The sequence below is a fragment of the Vombatus ursinus genome, unplaced genomic scaffold (genome assembly GCF_900497805.2).
Source record: "Vombatus ursinus unplaced genomic scaffold, bare-nosed wombat genome assembly UNPS02014772.1, whole genome shotgun sequence".
In the NCBI taxonomy this organism is placed as follows: domain Eukaryota; kingdom Metazoa; phylum Chordata; class Mammalia; order Diprotodontia; family Vombatidae; genus Vombatus; species Vombatus ursinus.
The window spans coordinates 37,638,977-37,663,977 of record NW_020954550.1 but is presented as its reverse complement, the minus strand read 5'-3'; the positions used below and the strand labels follow the sequence as shown (position 1 = coordinate 37,663,977).

General features: G+C 35.5%; 1 protein-coding gene and 1 non-coding gene across 8 annotated transcripts in view; both read right to left on the bottom strand.

Annotated features, from left to right (window-relative positions):
- Positions 1 to 25,001, bottom strand: part of CPLANE1 (ciliogenesis and planar polarity effector 1) — a 113,202-nt gene that overhangs the window by 32,679 nt on the left and 55,522 nt on the right. For 5 of the 7 annotated variants that reach the window (XM_027863382.1, XM_027863377.1, XM_027863380.1 and 2 more), the window contains 9 exons: positions 23,350 to 23,513; positions 22,622 to 22,785; positions 16,452 to 16,534; positions 15,139 to 15,218; positions 12,584 to 12,661; positions 11,034 to 11,226; positions 5,173 to 5,454; positions 4,196 to 4,975; positions 2,739 to 2,890 (listed from right to left, as the gene is read on the bottom strand). In XM_027863382.1, the coding sequence (XP_027719183.1) occupies positions 2,739 to 2,890; positions 4,196 to 4,975; positions 5,173 to 5,454; positions 11,034 to 11,226; positions 12,584 to 12,661; positions 15,139 to 15,218; positions 16,452 to 16,534; positions 22,622 to 22,785; positions 23,350 to 23,513 (1,976 nt within the window). The remainder of the gene's footprint in view (positions 1 to 2,738; positions 2,891 to 4,195; positions 4,976 to 5,172; positions 5,455 to 11,033; positions 11,227 to 12,583; positions 12,662 to 15,138; positions 15,219 to 16,451; positions 16,535 to 22,621; positions 22,786 to 23,349; positions 23,514 to 25,001) is intronic. The other 2 variants (XM_027863378.1, XM_027863379.1) reach the window with 2 other exon arrangements.
- LOC114044260 lies at positions 22,157 to 22,262 on the bottom strand. Its single transcript, XR_003569197.1, has one exon. It is a non-coding gene; the product is annotated as a U6 spliceosomal RNA (small nuclear RNA).

Below are 25,001 nucleotides of genomic sequence, written 5' to 3'. Positions count from 1 at the left end.
ATGAGAGAATAACATCTTTTCTGGGGTGGGGTGGGGTAGGGATTTCTTTTGTATATTTCTATTTCTATTTTTCTTTAAAAGAAAAAGTTTATATTGAATTTAAAAGTAGTGCCAACACTACCACCTTATTTGTCTCTGTACCCTTCTGAACTGCCCTCTCCTGTACATTTTTACATTTTACATAGGAAAGAGGTTAGGGCTGGACAAGCAGATCTGCGAATCATCTGAATAAAGATGATAAGTGAATCCTTAGGCACTGATAAGATCACCAAATGAAGCAGAATGGAGGGAAGAAGAGGGCCTAAGACACAACCCTGGGGGGCTGACACCCCCAGTTCCTAGAAGTGACCCAGGTGAAGACCCAGCACAGGTGACTGGAGAACAGGCAGTCTCTAGTTTCTTTTCTGAGCTCTTGTCTTGCAGCAACTACAGACTAAGCATTTTGAACTGGATGTCCTGGGGGCCTCTGAAACTTAACACATCAGTTCATTATCTTTTTCCAAAATCCATGTCCCTCTTCCAAACTTCTCTATTTCTGTTATGGGCTTCAATATCCTTCTAGTCTCCCATGCACACAACTTCTTGGTGTAGTCTTAACTTTTCACTCTCCATCTAGTTAGTCAATTGCCAAATCTTATCATTTCTACCTCCACTCACATCCTAGTTCAGGACCTCAGCATTCACCAATATCGCAAATGCATTCTAAACAGTTTCCCTGCATCAAGTCTCTCTCCATTCCAACTCATCCTTCATTTAGCTACCAAAGTGATTTTCCTAAAGTGAAGTCACCAGCTGAGAAAGTGTAGAAATGAAAAAAGAAAAGCCAAGCTCAGAGCCTTGGGGTGAACTCAAAGATAAAGGGAGCTGGTCCATGTGATTCTCCCAATCAGTGCCTCAGCTGCTGTCTCATTCTAAAACTTCCCTCAGATCCTTGGGGCCTCCTCCCCCAGGAACATCCATCCACCTCTGCAGCATTCCTACCATGAAACAGCACTCCACTATGCCAAACCCCTTTTCTGATTTCCTTCCTGGGCCTCTCTTCTGGGGAAGGTCCCAAACCAATGAACTTTTATTCTCCTCCTGGCTCTGTTTACCTTTGGACTTCAATGTCATGCTGCTGCATGGGCATCTTCCTCCTGTCCCTTTTGTGTGTTGCCTTTCCTCATTAGAACCTAAGTTCCTTAAAGGCAAGGACTGTCTTTCTTTTTTGCCTTTATTTGTATCTCCAGCACTTAGTATAGTGCCCAGGCACAGAGTAAGCACTTAGCAATATTTGGTGCCTGTCAGCTTGCTTTTCTCAATAATTCTGGCAGCTCCTTATTACCTGAGGGGATGCTCACGAATTGGGGAATGGCTGAACAAGCTGAGGTATATAATTGTAATGGAATACTATTGTGCTATAAGAAATAACGAACAGGATGGTTTCAGAAAAAACCTGGGAAGTCTTCTATAAATTGATGCAAAGTAAAGTGAGCAGAACCAGGAGAACATACACACAGTAACAGCAATGTTCTAAGGATGAGCAACTGTGAAAGGCTTAGCTACTCTGATCAAGACGATGATCCAAAATGACTCCAAAGGAACCACGATGAAAAATGCTATCCACCTCCAGAGAGAGAACTGATGACTCTGAGTACAGACTGAGGCATACTTTTTTCACTTTATTTTTCTTGTTTTTTGTGTGTTTCCTTTTGTAACACGAGGAAATACATTTGCATGACTTCCCACATATACACGTATCATTTATATCATACTGCTTGCCTTCTCAAGGGGTGAGTGAGAGTAGGGAGAGAGGGAAAGAATATGAAACCTGACATTTTTAAAAATGAATGTTAAAATTTTTTAAATGTAATCGGGAAATATTTAAGGAAATAAAATTTTTTTAGAAAAAAGAATATAGAATTTGCTTTAATTTCATTCTACCCACTGAAGGAGAAATAAAGGGATGAAACAACTGCACTTTTATCTTTCATGAGCAAAATGCATGAACCTTTAAACTTACGGAATATTTTGAAATAAACTGAGTTAAATGAATAAGACCACATTTTGGAAGACAACTTTAAAAACAGGAAAAGGCTATGGGGTAAAGCATCAGGTGCAGAGTTAAGAGATGTGATTTTGTTCCCAGCTCTACCAATTAACTAGAGTTCAGCAATACCATAGCAGTAATTCTTGCACTAAGAAGACAGCTGGAATAAATAATAACAACTCAAATGTAAATAGCAGCTTAAAGGTTTATGAAGCACTTTTCTAACAACAAACTATGATGTAGGTAGTATATTATTTTCTCACTTTATGGATGAGGAAACTGTGGCTGTGAGAGGTTAAATGAGTTTCCCAGGGTCAAACAAATATTAAGTATTAGAGGCAGGGCCTGAATCCAGATATTTTGACTTTAAGACCAGTGCCTCTTACTACTATACCACGTTGCCTCCCCAAATAGTATTTTACAAACATTCTTCTATTTGATTTTAATAACCACCTTATGATGTCAGCAGTGTATTATTAGTCATATCTGACAGGTAAAGAAATTGAGGCTCAAAGAGGTAAATGACTTATGTGAGGACACAAAGCTATTAAGTGACATAGGTAGGACTCAAACTTGGGAATCTAGTATTTTTTTCACTATATCATAATTGACTTCAAAATTTATTTCAGCTCTAAGATTCCATGTATATGATTACAATTAATAATGAATTTTCTAACTTATTTTCACAAAATCTTACTTTAAAACTTACCTTTTTTTATTTTCCTTTTTTGGATCTATTTTGGCCTTTAAAAGGTGGATATTCCCAGGTTTCACATGTTCAAATAAATTAAGTGATTGTTTCTGCTGGCTTTGTTTAAATGCAATGAGATTTTCAAGTGGAATGAACTTTGGTTTTTGGCACTGTGAAAGAGAGAGGAAACCATGCAGTTAAAAGTAAAATTAAAAAAAAAAACCCAACCCTAATTTAAATACTGTCACAAAAAGAATGGCTTCTAATTAAATTAAAATTCACAAGCAAGAAGCTATCAAAATGATTTGGTATTTAAACAGTACTAGATTTTAGGAGCACTACAGCCACAGAGCAATAACCAGGATTTCTCATCCATTGGACTAAACCAGTTAATCAGGAGAGGAATAGGAAACAGTGGACAATCCAGCCTGTTCAGCTGCAGTCATTACAGGAGAAGGAGCAGCCAACTCCTTAGAAAATCCACCCCATTCCCGATGGCACTGCCAAAAGCCCCTGCTCTTGGACTCCCTAACAGTGAAGGAAATGCACATACCACTCCCTCTCCTGGCCACCTTCCAGAATAGCTGATGAATACAAGCAGAAATAAAAGTTCAAAATCCTGCAACAATTCTATTGCACCACATATCAGAAGCTCTACTTGGCTCCGCCTCTTACTTCCTCCTCAAACAAAATTAACCCAAAACAGTGTTATACAGTGTAATCTCAGTGATAAAAGGATCAACACCAGCACTATGATTTGCTTGCTTCATTGCTACTTAAATATGCTAGATAACTACAAGCAGGTAAAAATGCCCAATACAACTGATCCTACCTCCTCCTTGCTCTCAAATCTTAGTAAGGCGGCTTCCTTGTTATTTGACTACAGTGAGACCTTTTAAATATCTTATCTATAGAAAACTGAAGAATTCTGAGTGTAAACTGAAGCATAATTTTTTCACTTTATTGTTCTTATTTTTCTTGCAACATGACTAATATTGAAATATGTTTAGCATGTATAATCAATATCATATTGCTTGCCCTCTCAATAGGTGAGGGGAGGGGCGAGAGGGAAGGAAAGAATTTGGAACTCAAAATTTTTTAAAAAAGAATGCCAAAAATAAATAAATAATTTTAAAAAATCTAATCCATAGCATTTAGTGTTAAGGACTTTCAGAATCCTCTAGTCCAAAGCTCTTATTTTACAGATGAGGAAATTGAGGTTCAGAGGTATGATGTGATGTGCCCATAGAAACAGTAAAAGAGCTAGGATCTAAACCCAAATCCTCTGGCTCCAAATCCAGTGCTCCTTCCACTCTAATATGGCATATCATATTATTAGTTTAAATGTATTAGTTGGTAATATCTTTTCTATAAGAAATCATGTTATTAAAATAGGAAATTCAAAAATATTTTCATTGAAGCAATCATATATTTGTACTGCTCTGCTATTAAATTAAGTTGTTAAAATCTATTACCTTGTGTTCTGGGGGTAAGTAAGTATGAAGCAATTTTATGCTTGGGTACAAGATTTCTTTTGAGTCTCTTTCTTTTTCTTTAGGTCTACTAGGGATTGAGGGTGTAGAAACTGATGCTGTCAAGGCTGGTGAAAACCTAGTAGTAGGATTAAGTTGCAGGTGTAATAAAGGAATACCAAGAAAATTCTGATTAGGTATCTCAGAGGGCTCTGGTTTCATATAAAATATTTTTTCTTGTTTTTTTGCTGAAGAGTCCTGTTGAGGTGTCAAGGTTTCTTGTTCAACATACTGATCTAAGTTGAGATGCTTAGGGGTTTCTATAGTTCTTATTTCTGCCCATCTCTTCTGCTCAAGGGCTTTCTGCACAGTTTCCACATCATACTGGCTCAAATTCAAATGGGATGTTGGAGTGATGCTCTGTGCTGTTGAATGAAGTTTTTTTTCAGAACTGGATGAATTCCAGGCCTCTTTTGGTTCTGGAGGGGGTCTGACTGTAACTTGTGGAGTTCTTACTGGATGGAGAGAGAGGGGTTTGAATTCATGCTTCATTTGAATCTTAAGCAAAGGAAAACCACTGGCAGGATTTAAGGTTTTTACAGCCGGAATAAGTACAGGGCTCTTGTGAATGGTGGGTGTGGTGGACAACAAATGGAAGTGATTGTTTGCAGCACAAGTTTGAGAACTTGGAGTGGTGGACAACCCTTGACATTTTGGAGTTACTCTTCCATTATTAGATTGACCATCTAAGTGACCTGAAGGAACACAAAAGGATGGAATATTCTGAAAGAGAAAAAACGAGATAGTTTAGAACTGTAGAAAATATTTCAGAATTCCTTATTTTAAATATGGGATGTATAGTGATTTTTTTTTAAGTGACAGGAACATTAGCTACTAGAGAATATAGTTTAATCAAATAACCAAAAAAAAACCCTCTTAGAAATCACAAAATCTTTTATGTTTTGCATTATATAAGGTACCTGATTATTTCCAACTTTGTTCTGATCACACTGGACAATTCCTTCATGATGAGGTTGGCTCTTTTCAAACTGTCTGGAATTTTCTCCAATGGATCCAAGTAGGAAATCTTTCTTAAGATGTATACCTGTGGGCTCAACATCACCACTGCCTCTTGTGGGGAGTGAAATTTGGCTTCTCTCCAAATGCACATTGTGAGACTGCAGTGTGGGCTGTACATTGGGAAGGGTGGCAAACGATGACCCTACTATCTGCATTAGGCTCATGAAGTTGATCTGCTGCAACTAGGGGACAGTAAAAAAAAATCATTTTATTATTTAACAGTAAGAAGTCTAAGTCAAAGGAATAGTCACAATCTCTTAGAACAGTCAATAGTCCGAGTCATATCCCTGCTTCTTTTTCAGTCAGTCAGTCAATAAATATTATATGAGATGCTAGGTAAGGGATATGAAAGAAAAAAAAAACCTCACTCTCACAAAGTTTACAGTATAGTTGGAAATATAAACATATCTAAGAAATGAAAAAGATTTAAGAATATTAATAAAATAATATCCTCTACTTAAGTCCTACTGTGATGATACAGAGAAAACCCTGGGTCTTAAAGACTATGCTAACAGAAAAAGGTTTCGAGTATAGACCTTGTATTGGAACTGTATGTTGTCATTAGAGAGATGACATTCCAGGCAAGTTCAAAAAAGTTCATAAAGACTGGTCACAAAACGATGGATTTTTCTGCCACAGTAACTCAAAGACCACCTACCAAAATACAGAAAGACTAATTTGCATTGGTAGACAGAGCATACACGCACAAAAAGATGAAATAGTTGATCCTTAAAATACTGAAGTATAATAAAATAGCATACAGAAACACTATAGAATGGAACAGAAAGAGGGAACAACAGAATGAGTTGATGTTCATTACAAAAGGATTTAAGTAAAGATGACAAAAGATGAGAAGAGTCAATGTTGGATGAGTTTTGGGAAGATAAGCATATTAATATGTTATTGATGGAGGTATGAAATGGTACAACCATTTTGGAAAGCATTTTGGAGTTATGCAAATAAAGTGATTAAAATGTCCATTCCTTTTGACTCAGAGATTCTAATACTGGGGTCATATCCCAAGGAAGCCACTGATAAGAAGAAAGCCCCTATAAAGGCCAAAATATTTATAGCAACACTTCTTGTGATAGCAAAGAAATGAAATCAAAGTCAGTGCCCACGGATTGGAGAATGGCTAAATAAATTGTGGTATATAAATGTAATTGATATTACTGTACTGTACAAAATAAGAAATCTGATGAATACAAAGAAGCATAGGAAAATCTATATGAAGTGATAGAAAGCAAAATAATCAGAACCTCACCCCCACAAAAAAAAAATACACACAATGACTACAAAAATGTAAATGGAAAGAACCACAAAAAAAAAATTAAAAGTGAATCATGCTACCTGCCAAGACAAAACCAGGAACTATATGATCACATTACAAAATACTTCAAAACACAAATAAAGTAAGATCTAAACAACTAGAGAAATATTAATTGCTTGTGGGTAGGCTGAGCCCACATTATAAAAATAACAATTCTACCTAAATTAATTTACTTTACTCAGTGGCATACTAACCAAATTAGCAAAAAAAAAATTATATAGCTAGAAAAAATCATAACAAAATTCATCTGGAAGAATAAAAAACAAATAATATCAAGAGAATCAATGGGGAAAAATGTGATGGAAGGTGGCTTAGAAGTACCAGATCTTGAACTGTATTACACAGTGGTAATCATCAAAACAATTTGGTATTAGCTAAGAAATTGAGTAGCAGATCAATGAAATAGATTAGGCACACAATACACAGAAGTAAATAGCCATAGTAGTCTAGTGTTTAACATTTACTCTTTATTATTGTAAACTTATCTGTTTTAAGACAAAATATACCCCCTTAAATATTTAACAGCTTTCAAATATCTAGGTGTTCTATGAGATGGCTCTAAGGGAAGGAGAGAGGAGAATAATGCTGAGAGAAACTATGGTGATGGAAAAAACTGAAGACATCAATAAAAATTTATTTGAAAAAAGAAAGAACACAATGCCAAGGAGTTAGTTTTGAGCTAGGTTTAATGAAGGAATGGGGTATGGAAGATGTAGTAGAGAGTTTTTTAAATGACAGAAATGACTTGTCTGAAGATAGAGATGTAGAAACAAACAAATGGTATATGCAGAAGTCCACGTCAGTAACAATGAGAAATAATGATAATATTTATAGAAACCACTTGAGTGAAAAATGCAAATCAGATAATTAATTCGAGTTTTTAAAAATATGATGGAAAAAAACCATTCCTATTAAAAATACTAGCAATCATAGAAATAAATGAAGCTTTCCTTAAAATGATAAGTAGTATCTATCTAAAACCATAGGCAAGCATTATCTGTAATGCGGGTAAGTTAGAAAACGTCCCAGTAAGATCAGGGGTAAAGCAAGGATGTCCATTATCACCAGTGTTATTAAATATTGCCTTAGAAATGTCAGCTATAGCAATAAGAGAAGAAAAAGAAACACAAGGTATTAAAACAGGCAATGAGGAAACAAAACTATCACTCTTTGCAGATGATATGATGGTATACTTAGAGAATCCTAGAGAATCAACTAAAAAACTAGGTGAAATAATTAACAATTTTAGCAAAGTTGCAAGGTGTACAATAAACCCACATAAATCATCAGTATTTTTACATATTACCAATAAAGCCCAGTAGCAAAAGACAGAAAGAGAAATTCCATTTAAAATAACTATAGACAATATGAAATATTTGGGAGTCTACCTGCCAAGACAAAGCCAGGAACTATATGTACACATTTACAAAACACTTTTCACACAGATAAAGTCAGATCTAAACAACTGGAAAAATATCAATTGCTCATGGGTAGACTGAACCAATATAATAAAAATGACAATTATGCCTAACCTAACTTACTTATTCAGTGCCATATCATTCAAACTACCAAAAAACTATTTTATAGAACTAGGAAAAAAATCATAACAAAATCTACCTGAAGAATAAAAGGTCAAAAACATCAAGAGAATTAATGACAACAAAAATGTGAAGGAAGGTGGCCTAGCCATACCAGATCTCAAACTATATTATAAAGCAATAATGATCAAAACTATCTGATAGTGGCTAAGAAATAGAGTGGTAGATCAGTGGAACACAGTAGGTACACAAGACACAGTAATAAATAACTACAATAATCTAGTGTTTGTTAAACCTAAGGATTCCAATTTTTGGAACAAGAATTCACTATTTGACAAGAACTGCCAGGAAAAGTGGAAAATAGTATGGCAGAATCTAGGTACAGACCAACATTTTACACTGTATATCAAGATAAGGTCAATATGAGTACATGATTTAGACATAAAGGGTGATGATACCACAAGCAAATCAAGAAAGCTAGGAATAGTTTACTTGTCAGATGTATGGATAAGGGGAGAATTTAGGACCAAACAAGAGATAGAGAGTATTACAAAATGTAAAATGGATAATTTTGATTATATTAAATCAAAAAGGTTTTGCACAAACAAAACCAAAGCAACCAAAATTAGAAGGAAAACAGAAAGCTGGAAAACAAGTTTTACAACAAGCGTCTCTGATTAGGCCTCATTTCTGAAATATATAGAGAGCTAAGTCAAATTTATAAGAATAAAAATCATTCCCCAATTGATAAATGGTCAAAAGATAGGAACAGGCAGTTTTCAGATGAAGAAATGCAAATTAAAACAACTCTGAGGTACCACCTCATACCTATTGGATTGGCTAACATGACAGAAAAACAAAGTACAAATGCTGGAGGAAATGTGGGAAAATAGGTACAATAATGCACTGTTGGCAGAGTTGTGAACTGGTCCAATCATTCTGGAGAACAATATGGAACCATGCTGAAAGGGCTATAAAATTGTGCATACCCTTTGACCCAGCAATGCCACTACTAGGACTATATCCCAAAGAGATCAAAGAAAAGGGGAAAAGATCTCCATATACAAAATTATTTATATCAGCTCTTTTGTGAGAGCAAAGAATTAGAAATTGAGGAAATACCTATCAATTGGGGACAGGTAAACAAGTTGTGGTATATATTGTGATGGAATACTATCATGCTATAAGAAATGACAAATAGGATGGTTTCAGTGAGTAGAACCAGGAAAACACTGCATACAGTAACAGCAGTATTATAATGAAGATCAATGGTGAAAGATTTAACTACTCTGATCAGGACAATGATCCAAGGCAATTCTGAACGCAGTGCAGATCGAAGCATACTTTTTTTCACCTTATTTTTCTTGCTTCTTTTTTGTTTTTGTTTTTTTGCAACACTGCTGATATCACATGTGTAATGGGTATCATATTCCTTGCCTTCTCGATGAGAGGAGTGGGAGGGAGGGAGAGAATTTGGAACTCAAAATTTTAAAAAGTGAATGTATGAAATTAATTAACTGAAACATCAACGACAGTAAAATCATGCTGATATCAACTTACTATAAATTTGTGCTATATAACCACAGGTCTTGAACAAGCCATCATTCTACATTCGTTGTTTCTCTATAACTCAACTGTTAAGAATTTTTCCCTTTTATTTTGAGTCTCTAATTTATGGCTAATAGTCCAACCTCTTTCACTGAGAAGCCTGACATCATTAAACAGGAGATCCCCTCAACTTGTTGTAGAAGAGATTCTTGTTCTGATAGGGAAGGGACCACACATGACCTCTAAAATTATCTGATTATGAAACCTCCCTATTCTCTACTCCCCCAGACCTTTCACTATCATCCATCCTTGCCCCAAAGGATGAGTTATGTTCCAACTTTTCTTTAAAACTAATTCTTAAGGTACTTGAATTCCTATTTTTTAGGTCCAACTAAATTTTAAGTGTCTCCAAAGCAGGGACCACAACTTATTTACTTTTGTAACCCCTATAGTCCTTAGCACTATGCCTTGAATATGGTAAACACTGAATAAACATTTGATAAATACTGATGTTTCAATTTAATTTAATAAGTATTTAATTTGTCTAATTTGTACAAGACATATCTCTATTAAACTACTACTTTTCAAACAAGATAGCCAGCCACTTATAAGACTTAAAGGCAGTCTATAAAAGTTCAAAAACAGTTTTATAAAACCCAAATTTTTATAATGTATTTTGCTTTCAATAAAAATTAAAAACATAAAACAGTAAACACATTTGAGTTGTGGTTTAGCTTTTGTCATAATTAAAATAACAATGCAGGTATATCCTGATAAGGGATTCCTATTAAGGGAACAAGTTCAAGGGGTCCCCAGTAGGACACCTCTGCTTTTCTGTCCCATCATGATTAGTTTTTTTAAAAAATTCCCCTGGCTAAGCTCAAATGGTACTAATCTAATAAAAGTAACTAATACTAAGGTGTAAATGACCAATATACTTAACTCTTCCAGAGAGTATTTTCATCCTAAAGGAAACACTGATTAGCCCTAAAGAATCTCTAAATGATGATGTGATTTATGGAGAGAAAAGGAGAGTTTTTTGAGTCAGATGCCTTCTACAAAAATAAGTGGCCCATCTGGGAATAAAACAATAAAACTAGATTTGTTTAGTTCCATGTAACTAACAGCAAAGAAAAAATTCAGAACAGGAAGATCTTCTAGAATCAGATTTTAACCAGTCATTTTCTGAGACAACGCATCAACAGATTTAATTTGAAAGCAATTTTTGCCTTTCCTTAGTTCTTTTGAAAGAATATCTATTATCTCAACTTCTCTAATTCTGCTTCATATACAAACACACACATGTATACACACACATATGTGTGTGTGTACCCACATAGCTTACCTGAACCAATCTAAACAATTCATCATGGAGCATCTGTGTAACAGGTTCTGAAGAATTTGGTAGTTGAGCTGGGGACACATCTTTATGGCTCCTGTGACGTTTTGAAATAGGAGTATTTGAGGAAACAGTGGTTGTATCTGATACCAGAGGTGGAACTGAGGAAGATCGGTCTTTTGGTGCAGAAACTTGTATGCTGTATGAAGTGATACATAAAATAGATACAGACAATCACTAATATTAGCAATTAAATTCAAAACAGTGATTAGAATACATTGATCCCACTTTTTTTCTTTAATTCAGTACACAGTGTCAGTAAACTTCAACTTCAGGGACAATATAGCTTATATGATTTGGCTTTAAGGTTCCCTGAGTAAGATGTAACTAAATGCATTTTGTGAAACCAGTGGCTAGAGAGAATGGGTAAAGAATGTCATTCTCCATAGCTAAAGCAGCAGCTGAAATACTAATGAGAGCTGATAAATTTCAAACATAACGTTCAAATTTCACTTCCTAAGCTTCAGATTTTGCATTAACCACAGATCATGTGTAGAGGAATTAATGCTTAAAAAAGAAGGTGATGAAGATTATAAAGCCTATCAAAAATATTTAAAGTAAAGATAAACGATGTTTACGAAAAGCTGAAAACTGCATGAACTAAACCATAAAGAAGGCAATTCATATTAAAGTAATTACAGCTTAAATCTAGCAAGAAAAATAAAGGAATCAATACTGACATTTATGTATGTCTACATAAAAAGTCAGTTAAACTATTTCAAATCCAAGCCGGGAAATATACTAAAATAATATTTCCTAATTCTTTCTCTTTCCTTCTAAAAACTTTGGTTTCAAACTTGTTTAAGTTATAAGAATTGATTTCCGGATATGTATAATTATGTGGAAATTAAAGTCTTTTCTCTGGAGAGATTTAGCTTGGGATAACAACATACTTGGAATTCAAGTTTAGACTAAGGTACACAAATAAGCCTTCACAGTTAGATCTATGAAACACACACTACAGCTGTCCTGTTTATTTCAAGACAGATTTGTGCCTTACTTTAAATAAACACTCAATAACATCAATTCTCATTGTTAATATGGAAATTATCTTTAGGAACCTCATGAGTCCAAATGCAAAAAAATCATCCTACTGATTTGGAAAGACTACTAATCTTCAGGTCACCCTACCTTTCAATGAGTATAAAATAAAACTGGAAGTTGGAGTTGGAAGGAGCATTTTCACAACAGAATTTGTCCTGTGAGAGTACAGGATTTTTCAAATGCTCTTTTAAAAGCATGGTTAGAAGTTTAAAACTAGGAACAAAGTCTATCTCTTATTACAAACATACTGTTTATTTCCTATTTTGACATAAAATTTTGCCTCTTTGGCACCTTAAAATGTAGATTATACAAGGTTTAAAATCTGTTTTAAATATTCTAATGATAAGTAGAAAATACACTTGTAATATCAAATATGTGCAAAAATACTCACAGCTTAAAGTACAAAGACACTATAATTTATTTAATGAGAAACATAACTCATTTTCTCTTACCTAAAAGTATCTGTACTTGTATCTAAACAGACCGAGTGAGGAATGGTGAGTTTAATGTCAGCAACAGTCTCAACCATACTATAAGATTAGAAAAGAGATTTTATGTAGCGTATTTTCAAGATTTTACATATATTAAATTACCCCTAATACAGGCAATCTAAGTGTCAGTCTTTCATGGATACACAATCACTATCCCTTCATAATAGCCTGCTGTTGAGTTCATAAATACAGTTTGTTTACAATTGTCTCCATAGCAATTAGCAACCAACTGAAAGGCAATGAATAGGCTTTGACCATTTAAACATAATATATGAAAAACATCTCTGACTGAAAAACACTGGAAAATGAACACAGGGCTTAAAATAAATATTACATTTTCAGAGTATTCAAAGTTTCTTCTTCCTTTCTTAAGTGAAATTTGTTGTCCTTATTACTAAGTCTACTTGTGACATTTTAAACAATAAATTTTATTTTTCATTAAGAGAAATATCTGCATTGCAGTCTGTCATTTTATTTATTAAAGTATCTTTGTAATAGGAGTAGGAGGTAGACATCTTGTTTTCAATGATATAGAGAAGTCCTAAGTGAGGAAATTCTTTTTATCAATGCAGATCAGCACATTCTTGGTAACACATAATCTTAGAGTTGCATAGAGTACTAAGAGCTTATGTGACTTTCCCAGGGTCACACATCCAGGAGTTTTGCTTAATAGCTACCAATAGAAAGCAAGAAACAGTATATATACTATTCACTATATAGCAAACAGAAAATCTGGCTCAAAGTCAGGAAGACCCGGGTTCAAGTCAGATCTCTCACACACAATGGCTGATGTGACCAGGTAAAGGCACTTAAGTTCTTAGTGCCTCAGGCTGTAAGCTGCAGAAACTCATAGAGGAAGTTCCTCAATGCCAAGTCCCTACACCTGTGATATAAAAGGTCTCATAAAGGAAATGAGAAGGTACCTGGTGTACTTGTAGGACACCTGAGCTTCTCTCCTTGATTCATTTAAAGTATGTGCTGTCTAAATCCACTACTATGTCATAGGCATCTACTGTCCTCCTTTGTACTGCATCTGCCTTGATCCACTTTGGCCCTCTGGATCTGGTATTTGGTAAAAGTGGGCTGTATCTGACATGGTTCTGGGTCACTCTCTCTGATCATGACTTATCTGAACCATGAATACTTTCTCCAGGCAGCATCATTCTTTACATCCTGCTGATGGGCCCTTATCTGTGAGGCTCTACATTCACCCACTACTAAACGAAGGCCACTTTGGCCTAGGATGTGGATATTACCATAAGTGGGAGTCTATGAATAATTTGTATTGGGACAGAAAGCTTAGCCAGTAAAAAAAAAAGGGGGGGGGGTTGTTAAAAAGGGGATGGAGAGGTTGCCATTTGGTTAATAGGCAAAGAAGCTAATTTCACCCACTTCCCTCTTTCCCTAACCGCCTTTTTAATTATTTTTAATTTATTCTATGTGTTTCTGTATATACACACGTATGTGGCATGTATATTTGTCTGTGTGTGTGTGTGTGTGTGTGTATGTACACACTCCTCGAGGGAAGGGACTGTTTTCTTCTTTGTATTTATATCCCCTAACATAGTACTCTTGATAAAAGCCTGTTGATTGATTGGTTTCTGAAAACTGGATTTGGGTTTTTTAAATGCATTCAAATCCTGACTCCATCATCATTTACTACCTGGGCAAATCACTTTCCCTCCCCTGGACATCAATTTCCTTAAACAAAATGGGAAGGGGGGAGGAGGGGCTGGGCTCGATCACTTCTGGGGTCTCTCTAATCTCATGACTCGATGTTCCCACAGCACATGGTCAGTTACACGGTCTCTGGAGGGTTATGAGGAGCAGTTCAAGGTATGGATGGAACAAGTGTTTAGATGTAAGATGAGGGCACAAGGGGCCTCAATATGGGGAGAAAAGTTACTAAAATACCACATGAAAAGGTGGAGAATAGAGGCAAGAACGTATAGCAATGATCACAAATCTGGAGGGTGAGCACGGGCAGCAAGATGCCTATTTGCATCAGTCAGTATCTCATCTTATGGCAAAGGATCATGCCTGGCATCTCAGCAACCCTCTGCTGAATTTGAACACCAAGGTAAGAATATGTGCATGCTATGTTTCTTACTAGTACTCTTTAGGAGGCCTTTTCAACAAAAATATAACTCATAAAAGACTTTCCACTAAAAAGGACCTTCACAAACTTTAAACTTATCTAGAAATATTACATACAAAGTAAAAACTGATGTTAAGTTGTCATACTATAGTTTCAAATTACATTTTATACAATATGATGATAGGATGAGAAAAATATTTTATAAGTAAATCACTTTCAGTTTGAGAGAACTGAGAAATATAACATTTGCCAAGGCCAAATAAAATGGTGTCTGTTAGCTACAGTTCAAATATACTAAGATAAAACTTGATTTGTAAGTAAAATAACATCAGAAAAATATTAAAAATTGAGGGAAAAAGTTTCACTGAACTCAATGAGCCAATTATCATAATCATTTAAAAAAATTTTTAAACCTTACTCTTTCTGCTCAAATGACGTTTTCACCAGTTCTTCCACTGATTCTTTCAATGGACACTCAACCTTTTTTCTGGAATGCTGCTAAAACATAACACATGATCAAATGGCATAAAAAAAGAACAATTGTGCATATAGCCATGGGCATCCCGACTCTAATTAAGCCTCATGAACAACTATTCCCCTAGAAAAGGGGTTCTTAACTTGGGCTTCTTGAACTTGGAAAAGAAAAAAATTACCTCTCTCTGTATTTTCACTAACTTTCGATTTACATTGTAATTCTAATTTTAAAATATTATTCCAAGCAAGGCATTCGTAGGATTCACCAACTGCAAAAGGAATCAATGACACAAAAGAGGTTAAGAACCTTTCCCTTAGGTATAGGTTCCTAAAGTTAGCAATACTGCTCCATGGGGGGCACTGGAATGATCAAGGGGCAAAAGTAGATTGAAATGATGCAAATTAAAAAAAAAACCGTTAAAGAGTTAAAGAAAGTAGATTTGGGGAGGGGGAGGGTTTGAGTAATTTTTTTTTAAAGGGAGAGATAGGCCAAATAAGTTTGAGTACCTCTGCCTAGAGCAACGAAACTCCAACAAATGCAAAGTCTGTTTCCTTTAATAATACTGTGGCTTAGCAAGAATTCAAAATAGATGACTTATGAAACTATGCTCTTATCCAGATATTGAGACTGCATAATCTGCCACCTGTCCTTTGAATAAGATATAGATAGGTAGGTAGATAGAAAAGTGAAGGACAGATAAGCTTATAAGCTAGCTGAGAAAGAAGCAGAATGGTGCAATTGTTCTTCCTCTCATGCAAATACACGGTTCTTACTCTATTACTTTAACTCTAAAATATGGTGTGATTGTCACTGTATAAGAGTTCTTTCAAGTAGTAAAATATCTAAACATACCTTCAGTCTAGCTGTGAATAAAGTATTCTACCAGATGAAAGTTTCAAGTTCTAAGACACCAAAGAATATATAACACGCACAAGTTTTCCTACATGTACATTAAAGAAATTATACTTTTTGCCTGACACTTAAGACATCTGCCACTTTCCTTGATGATATTAAATTATTGAAGTAATTTGTGAAATTAAAGTTCACAAGCTAAAGTTAATTAACTTAACAGACACTTTCAACATTTCAATTTTAAGGAAAAATTATTGCATGGGGATTTTTTTCATCAATAATTTTTAAAATAAGATGAATAGTGAGATGTTAATGATATGTTTATACTCTAAGCAGATGCATTTATAACATTAACAACTAAAAGAAACAGCCAACTTGAGTCACCCACATGTAACCTTACTTACTTCTTCTGATTGCCCTTCTAATGACATAAGGCTGATAGAAATTTCAGTGTTTTTTAGACTTCCAAATGATTCTTCAGAGTTCTCTAGATTGAGACACAAAAAAGCAGAAATAATTATCTTAGAACTGAGTTGATTTTTAGAACATTTGAAATAAACAACCAAGATCGAAAATTAAATGGCAGTCAATTTATTAACTTTTTCAGAGGAATATTTTAAAAGTATGATTATTAAATCCTTAGGTTCCTCTCAGTGACCATTCTAAAACTTTTACGCTCTCCTCAAGTCCCCATTCCCCACCACTTATAAAAGAGTGAATGGCCTTTTACTTCGCTGAGAAGTGAGGTCATCTAATCTCTCAAACTCCGTATTCTAGCCCTTGAAACATCTCATTATTATCAACCATTTTCCTTTCCCATTATCTTGTCTCAGAAAAGAGGCCTCTCTCTTACTTTTATATTGTTAGACAACCTCCAAAACTTTGCTGTAGCAATCATCCCTTTTGCCATATATTGTCAATTCAATTCAACAAACATTTATGTGACTACAAAGAGCTAAAGCACTCTGATAGGTACCATAAATACAAAGATGAAATAGAAACAGTTGCTGTTGCTGTCCTTAAAGAGTTTGTATTCTGGGGGCAGCTAGATGATGCAGTGGACACAGCACTGGCCCTGCAATCAGCAGGACTTGAGTTCAAATCTGAACTCAGATACTTACTAGCTGTGTGACCCAGGGCAAGTCACTTAACCCTGATTGCCTCTAAAAATTAAAAAGAAAAAAAAAGAATCACAATGGAAAGAGTTTATATTCTTTGGGGGAAGAGGAAAGGGATATAAATATAAATATATGTTTGTGAGTGTATATAAATATGTATATGTGTAAATATGTGTATAAATATATATGTATATCTATACAGATATATAAATGTAAGACAATCTGAGCAGAGACCATTAATAAATTAGGTAAATCAGTGGAAGTCTCATGGAAAAAGTGACACCTGAGCGAAGTGTTTTGAAGGAAGATAAGGATTCTGAAAGAAACAGATGAGGAAGCACATTGGGATGGCTTGTTCAAAAGCAAGAAGATGAGAAATAGAAAGCCAACTCTGAGGAACTGTGAACTACTAGTCCAATTAGCCTGGAGCTGAGAGTCCATGATGGGAAATGCCATGTTCCTTTCATCTCCTTAGGAGCATGCTCAGGTCTCCCAATTCTAAAAAGGACTTCTTTTGACCCTTCTATCCTCCCATCTCTGTTCAATCTTTCAATGGCAAATACCTTTAAATTTTTTTTCAAGGGTACGTTCTGTCTACACTGGCTCTTTATAGGCTAGTGTCCCTTTATATCACAGTACTGAATGTGCTTTCCCTTCTGTTATGCCTCACATTCAAAAATATCAGCTCCTGCAGATGATAGAAAATAGGAGTATTGCCCCTTGGAAGGAATTTTCCTGTTTCTGACTGTGCAGATCCTTACCACATTGTGCTCTTCTGCACAATCATTTTTCCCCATTTGTCATGAAATCTCTTGCCAGGGTCCATGTCCTCCTCCTCATCTGGGCAAAAGTTGCCCCCAAGAGCTCTGATTCCCCTTCTTTGAGGCAGGATGAATAGTCTCTCCAAACACCAAACCCCTGGAGATTATGCCCACCGTAAGGTCCCCCTCTCCATTTACAGATCTCTCTTACCCCATGGAGGCATTTTTCAGTGAGGTCCCCATTTCTACCAATGAAACAAGACTTCTCCATTTCCTTTCCTCTGCTTTAATCCTTCCCTTTGCCTCCTCCCTATTCTCTTGCAGACCTTCTTCCTCCTGAGAGGTTACAGGAGTTATTTTCCTTTGATTGTTAACCTTTGACTTGATTAGGGTATGTCACCTAATCCCCTTTATTTTCTACCTCCCCTTTCCCCTTTTCCACATCCTCCCATTTTGCAATCTAGTCACACAAAGACTGATTGACCTGCAGGCAGTGTGTTGTAAGATTTAGTCCACGATGTTTCAGGCCTCCACTATTACTCCTTCTATTTGACTTCTGCTATCAAACTTGTCTCCTTGTATCCTTTGAAAAAATCTCTTAATGGTCTGTTGTTATTTTGTTGTTGACAGGTATATTTTTTTCTTTTTAGCTATTTTTTACCGGAGGTAATTTATTTTAATATCCTACTTGGTTGCTGTATTTGCTTACCTTTCTTATATTCCTATTATCTGGTCTGTTTGTGAAGCAAACACATTTTACATCTGGTTTTCATTATAGGAGTGTTCCAAATATTTCTTTTTCATTGAACACATCTTTTTTCATTAATGATTAGGCTCAAGTTTGCAGGGTATGTTACTCTGGGAACACATTATTCCATCTCCTCCTGGCGTTTCTAGTGGGTACAGAAAAGTCTTTTCTTATTTGAATTTCTTTAACTTTATATTTGAAGGTCTTCCTCCTGGTCCCTTGCAAAATTTGTTGTCAATGGAATTGTTAAATTTAACCACTGTACATGTTGGAGTTTTTGTTTTCTTGGAAGTTATCCATGAATTCTTTGGAATGGCACTCTGTTTTCTATGTTCAGAAATTGAAGGCAGTTTTATTGGATTACTTCCAGCATTATTATCCAGTGTTTTTGACTTTTCTTGTTTTTCTGGGAAACTTCTTATCCTTAGGCTATCTCTACGTATCTTGTAATAGAGATTGTTAGGTTTTGATTATATAAAGATCATGTTTTCTTTTAATTTTATAAATTTTTGCTTCTCTTCTTCAAGATTATCCTTTACTTCTGTACATTTTCATTCCCAATCATTTATTCTCTCTTTTGTTTCTTTGGTGAAGTTTGCCATGGTGGATTCAAGTTTTTTTATTCTGTCAATTATTTCTGCTGTTCAGGCCATAAATTCTACTTTCACAATTCTTATATCTCCTTTAAACCATTTGTGAACATCCTGATGTTTTTCCATACAGGTCTTCTGCTTCATTAGGTATCCTTTTTCTTGTAATATTTATTCATAGATATCTGAGTTTATTTGGCCAATCTAGAGGCCATAATCACTTCTGTTATTAATATCTTCCCTATGGGTTTATCTGCTCATGTTAACTTGTTTTCTTCCTCCTGGGATCTTTGGTAATTTCAGTCTTTTTCTCTTATATTCCCCTATTCCTCTTTCTGACTCCTTTTCTTTTGATGATAGTGACCTCCAAGAAGGAGACCTCGAACTCATTTCAGCTTCCTCCCACACTGACGAATTCACTGGCCTTGGTCTCTGCCCCAAATGACTTCTAGGAAGACAGAACTGTGCCCAACTAGATACCAATCCTCTTTTCCTCAGACCTAATAGAGTGCCACAGATGCTGGTGTCCTGCCCAGTTCCTTCTATTCCTTAACATTACCATGCTGCTGTCCCAGCCACAGAAAGCTTCTGCCTTTTGGTTTTCCAGGGCACAAGGTTGAGGACAGAATAGAGTTGAGTTTTGTTGCAAGCCAATGGGTCAGCTTGTGAAGTCCTGCTATAACATGATGGCTGATGGAAGAGGGGATGCTGAGTGAGCATGTTGTAGGTTAGAGATTAGCCTTCTCTGATGATAGTTCATTGGGTTTTTACCTCATTAGGGTTCTTGGTGTTTTAGACCTTGGAGACAACTAAAAGTGTTTTCATCTCTTCCAAAAATTCTTATTTTGGAGAGGTTTGAGATGTCACGAGGATAAGAAAAAGTGTCTAGTCATCGATCTTGAATATGCCCTGTGTAGCATGTGACACTATTGAACACCTTCTCACTCCGGATATTTTTTCCTCCTTTGCCTTTTGAGTTCTCCTACCTCTCTAATCACTCCTGTTTTTTGATGGCTTTTATTCCTCTTCTGTTGATCCCTTAATGTGGAAATCCTCCCATGTTCTGACTTGGTCCTCTTTTTCCTGTATGTATATGCTGTTTTGAGGTGATCTCATTCACTCCCACAGCTTCAACTGTCACTTCTAGATAGATGACCATCAAACCTACCTGAACTCTCCTGAACTACAACCCTTATTTCTAACTACCTATAGAACATCTGTATTGTCCTACAGGACACTCGTGTCCAAATGGCACATTAAATTCAATATATTCAAGAGAAATGTTTTTTCTTAATTATCTCTCCCTAATAACTTGCTCCTCTTCCTGATTTCAATATTTTTGCCAGCATTATATGATCATTTACCTAGTCTCCCATGTTTGTAATCTTGGTGTTACAGTTACCAAGTCCTATTGATTTTACCTCAGCAGTATCTTTTATATCTGTCTCCTCTTCTCTATTCCCATTTGTTGTAGAGCCAACACTAGTGGAATTTGAGTTAACTCTCCCATAATCTCACAACCTCAACTGCTACTGTGATCAAAGATGCTATGGAGCAGACCTGGGAAAGTTTAAGCTAACCCAGCTATAGACTCTGGGTAAAGAAAATATAAGTTTTAGGACTCTAGCAAAGGAGCTTCTGAGACCTTAGAGAACCTCCTTGTCAGAGGTTTTTAACCTGCTTCAACATTCTTGGACTGGTTTTTTTTTATTACCCTGTAGATTAATTTTTATCTGAAGATCACTGGATGTTTTTATTAAAAGGAGTATTTATCTAAATCCTCAGGCTCTGGATGATCATTTACCCCAGATGTGGGACCACAACTGTCACCACTGTCACATCCTAGATCAGGTCCTTTTTAGCAACCTGACTAGGATAACCTCCTACCTTTTATTCTCACTCTACACTACCCTTCCCCAAACACACATACATGTGTGTTATATGTATGCATTTATACACATGGGTGTATGTAGATATATACAGATGTATATACATATATGCCTATATTCACATGCATGATACATGCACATATGCATATATATGTGAGTGTGAATGCATTTGTGTGTACATGTGCATATATGCATGCTGCTGTCAAGAATATCATCTTCAAGCATAACTATACGCATGAGCCAGGCAACTAGGCAGAGCAATGGACAGAGTGCTGGGCCTGCAGTCAGGAAGACCTGAGTTCAAATTAGGCCTCAGACTAGCTGTGTGACCACGAGCAAGTTGCTTAATCTTGTTTGCCTCAGTTTCCTCATCTGTCAAATAAGCTGGAGAAGGAAATCGCAAACCACTCCAGTATCTTTGACAAGAAAATTCCAATTGAGATTAAGAAGAGTCAGTCACAACTGAAGCAAGTGATTATTAATATGCATGCCAACCTCTTATATAAAACCCAGCATACAGCACAGTGTTTGGTCCATTGTAGGCACTTAACAAATCTTAATTTAATTGAATATTGAATTGAATTGAACCTTTCAATAGCTCCCTACTGCCTACCAACTCAAGTTCAGATATTGAGAATTCTCTCCAAATAAACATATACTGGTTCATACTTTTGTACTTTTCTGTACAATTCCAACTTAAAGGTAGATGAAAATTTATATATGTCTATGTAAGCTGTCCATTTTAATGCTTATTAAGCTACAATGGTATAGGCGAAAATTAATATCCAGGATAGATCACTCACTGACTATTAGAGAGGAACATTCAAAGCTCACCATAATCTGATGCAACCATGCCTCTCATTAAGATCTCATATTACTTCCACATATGTTCTGATCTAATCAGAGCCCTTTGGAATTGTGGTTGGTCATTGCATCTATCAGTTACTTTCAAAGTTAATTATCTCTACAATATTGCTGTTACTGTGAAGATTGTTCTCCTGGTAAAAATATGGAAGGTTTCATGAATTTGCATGTCATCCCTGCACAAGGGGCCATGCTAATCTTCTCTGTAGAGTTTCAATTTTAATATATGTGCTTGAAGTGAGCACTCATGAGTCTTTAGTCACTGGCTTAGTAATTCTCTGGATTCTTAACATTCTATGACCTTCAGATCTAGGGATCTTGATCAACTGGCTCACAAATTCTAAGAGACGACACTTTTTCATACAAATAGCCTAAAGGACATTGTAATGGTACAACAGGAAAAAATATTACAAGTAGCTAAAATATTTTAGGCAAAAATATACCTGTCTCCAAGCTAATAAACATAAACTCTTTAATAATAAAATAATTTTAAAATTATAGTTTTAGACAACTCTAAAATAAATATAGTAACTACAATATTGGCTTAAAATCAGCATCAAATTTATAACATCAGATTAATAAGTTATCTACTAAATGAACTTACCTCCACAGTCTGGCACCTTCATTTCCTCTTGTGTGAATGTTTCCATTTCTTCTAGGATATCTTCATCAAAATCTGTAAATTCTTTATCAGTAACATGAGTAATAGAAATGCTCTCCTCAATGAGTTCTTTTATTTTAGGTTCTTTTGATTGAGTTGTTATTCTACTAAGAGAAATGTCAGGAAAAAAAATTACAAACTAGACCAAAATGTGGCTTTTGATAAAAGTACTTTTTTTCAAAACAGCTTAGTCATTGTTATTTTTTAAAAGCAGAAAAGAACCTTCATAGATAGTTATGAAAAGACGTACTCAAATGATGAGAATTCTAACTTATTTGACCCCTTTCAAAAAGGAGTCTTTTCTGTTATTCCTTAATGAATATATATCCTGCATACTGAAATGACTAAAAGAATTTCAGTTACTTTCACAAATTAAAAAAAATTATTAAAAATTGATTACTCATAGTTTTTATGTAATCCTATAGGTTACATGTCAAAATTTAATATTCAATCATAACCACTTTCTCAAAAAGGTTTAAGCAAAAACAAATAACAGGAAAAATAAATGATTATTTCCATCATTTTAAAAGAAACTGTTAAGGGATCCTCACTACTTACTATCATAGTTAAAAGACACACAAAAATCAGTCATTTAATACCTCTAGTCTCTACTCCAGAAGTCTTCTCCACACACCTACGTTAATGAAGGGAAGTTTTAAGTAAAAACTTACTCCAAAAAGTTGGTATAAGGTCCATCACTATTATGAACTTCCTGAATTTCATTTGGAGTTGACATTGATGCTGGACAGCTAGTATGTACAATGCTTTCTTTCTCAATATTGTGTTTAGCTTCAGGTAAGAGCACAGAAGGCAGAGAATAATGATTCTCTGGAATCTAAAATAAAATATTTGTAATGTTTATTACTGTATTCTTAATTTTTTTTAATCTTAAGTACAGAGATATTTCGAAGATCTATGATTTGCTCCAAATGGGCACTCCATCTACAGCAACCTCCATCAACTGTTAATAAGGTTGTTAGTTGTCCATGGTCACAAATTTTTATGTGTTAGAAGCAGGATGGGAACCCATGACTTTCTCACTCCAAATCCAACACTCTGGATACTGTCCCACATTGGCTCATTATTTAATCATATTCTGCACTTATTCAAAAGTGTGCATATCTCATGAGAATTAACAACATGTAATATGGCGTATGCTCTATAAAAGTTAATACTAATTAAATATCAGAGGACACCGTACAGAAAAGGTCATTAATAAATGTTTTTGGAATGAAACTGTTAAATTTAAAGCTTTATAGAAACAAGAAGCAATAAAATGCTGTGTTGTTGTGTCACTAACTACCTAGGTTTAGGATGAATCAACAGAAAACTAAATTTCCAATTTTTTGTTGTTGTTAATTCATCCAAAGAACATTTATTAGGCACTCACTATATAAGGCACTCCATTAGGCACTGCAGGAGGAAAGAAGAACAAAAATAAGTAAACAAATAAAATGATGTCCCTGATCTCAAGGTCTTTATAATCTAATGGGAGAAAAAAAGACTTTAGATAATTAAATATATTGCATTTTAGACTTTGATAAGTGCATAAGAACTAGGTAAAGTGCAATGAGATCAAATGAGGGTAAAATTAGTTCTAGGTTGGGAGGCTTTGACCTGGAAATTCAAAGATGGATAGGGCATAAGAAAACTAATACAACCTACAGCAGAGGAGGCCTTCACCACACAGGCCAAAATGGACATGATGCTCTAGACAAAATCAAGCCTTTATCACACAGTTAATGGATGACCATTAACAGTTTCTGAAAACTCCACGGTTTTTTGGACCTCCCTTCCAATTTGACCATGAGTCTAACCCTGGCACCACATTTCAGTTTGGTATAATCCTTGGGGACCCCAATCACAGGGCCCCAAAACTAAGCCCAAACTGCCCACAGTCACCCTGTAAGGAGAACACATACCATCTTTCTCCACCCTCACCATGACCTCTAGCCCCTCCATCCATCCCAATTTTCCAAGTCTTATATTGGCCTGATTTCCCTTCTGCCTTCACAGCCTTGACTCCATAGTTAGGTGGCTAGTTCAAGTATGCATTTCTCTACACTTAAATCCTTTGTCTCTCTTTGTCCTACCATCATTTCCACTTCAACAATTCTCAAGTTGGGATCCCCCTCGCTATCGACCTCCACAGAATCACAGAATCCGAGGAATGGTCCTCAGCAGTCATTTGGTCCAACCTATACATAAAAAAGAATTCTCACTCTAACATACCAGACAAGTGGTCCTCCCAGTTTTGATTGAAAACATCCAAGAAGGGGAACCCACCAAACTCTTCAGGCAGCCCGTTCTATTTTCAGACAGC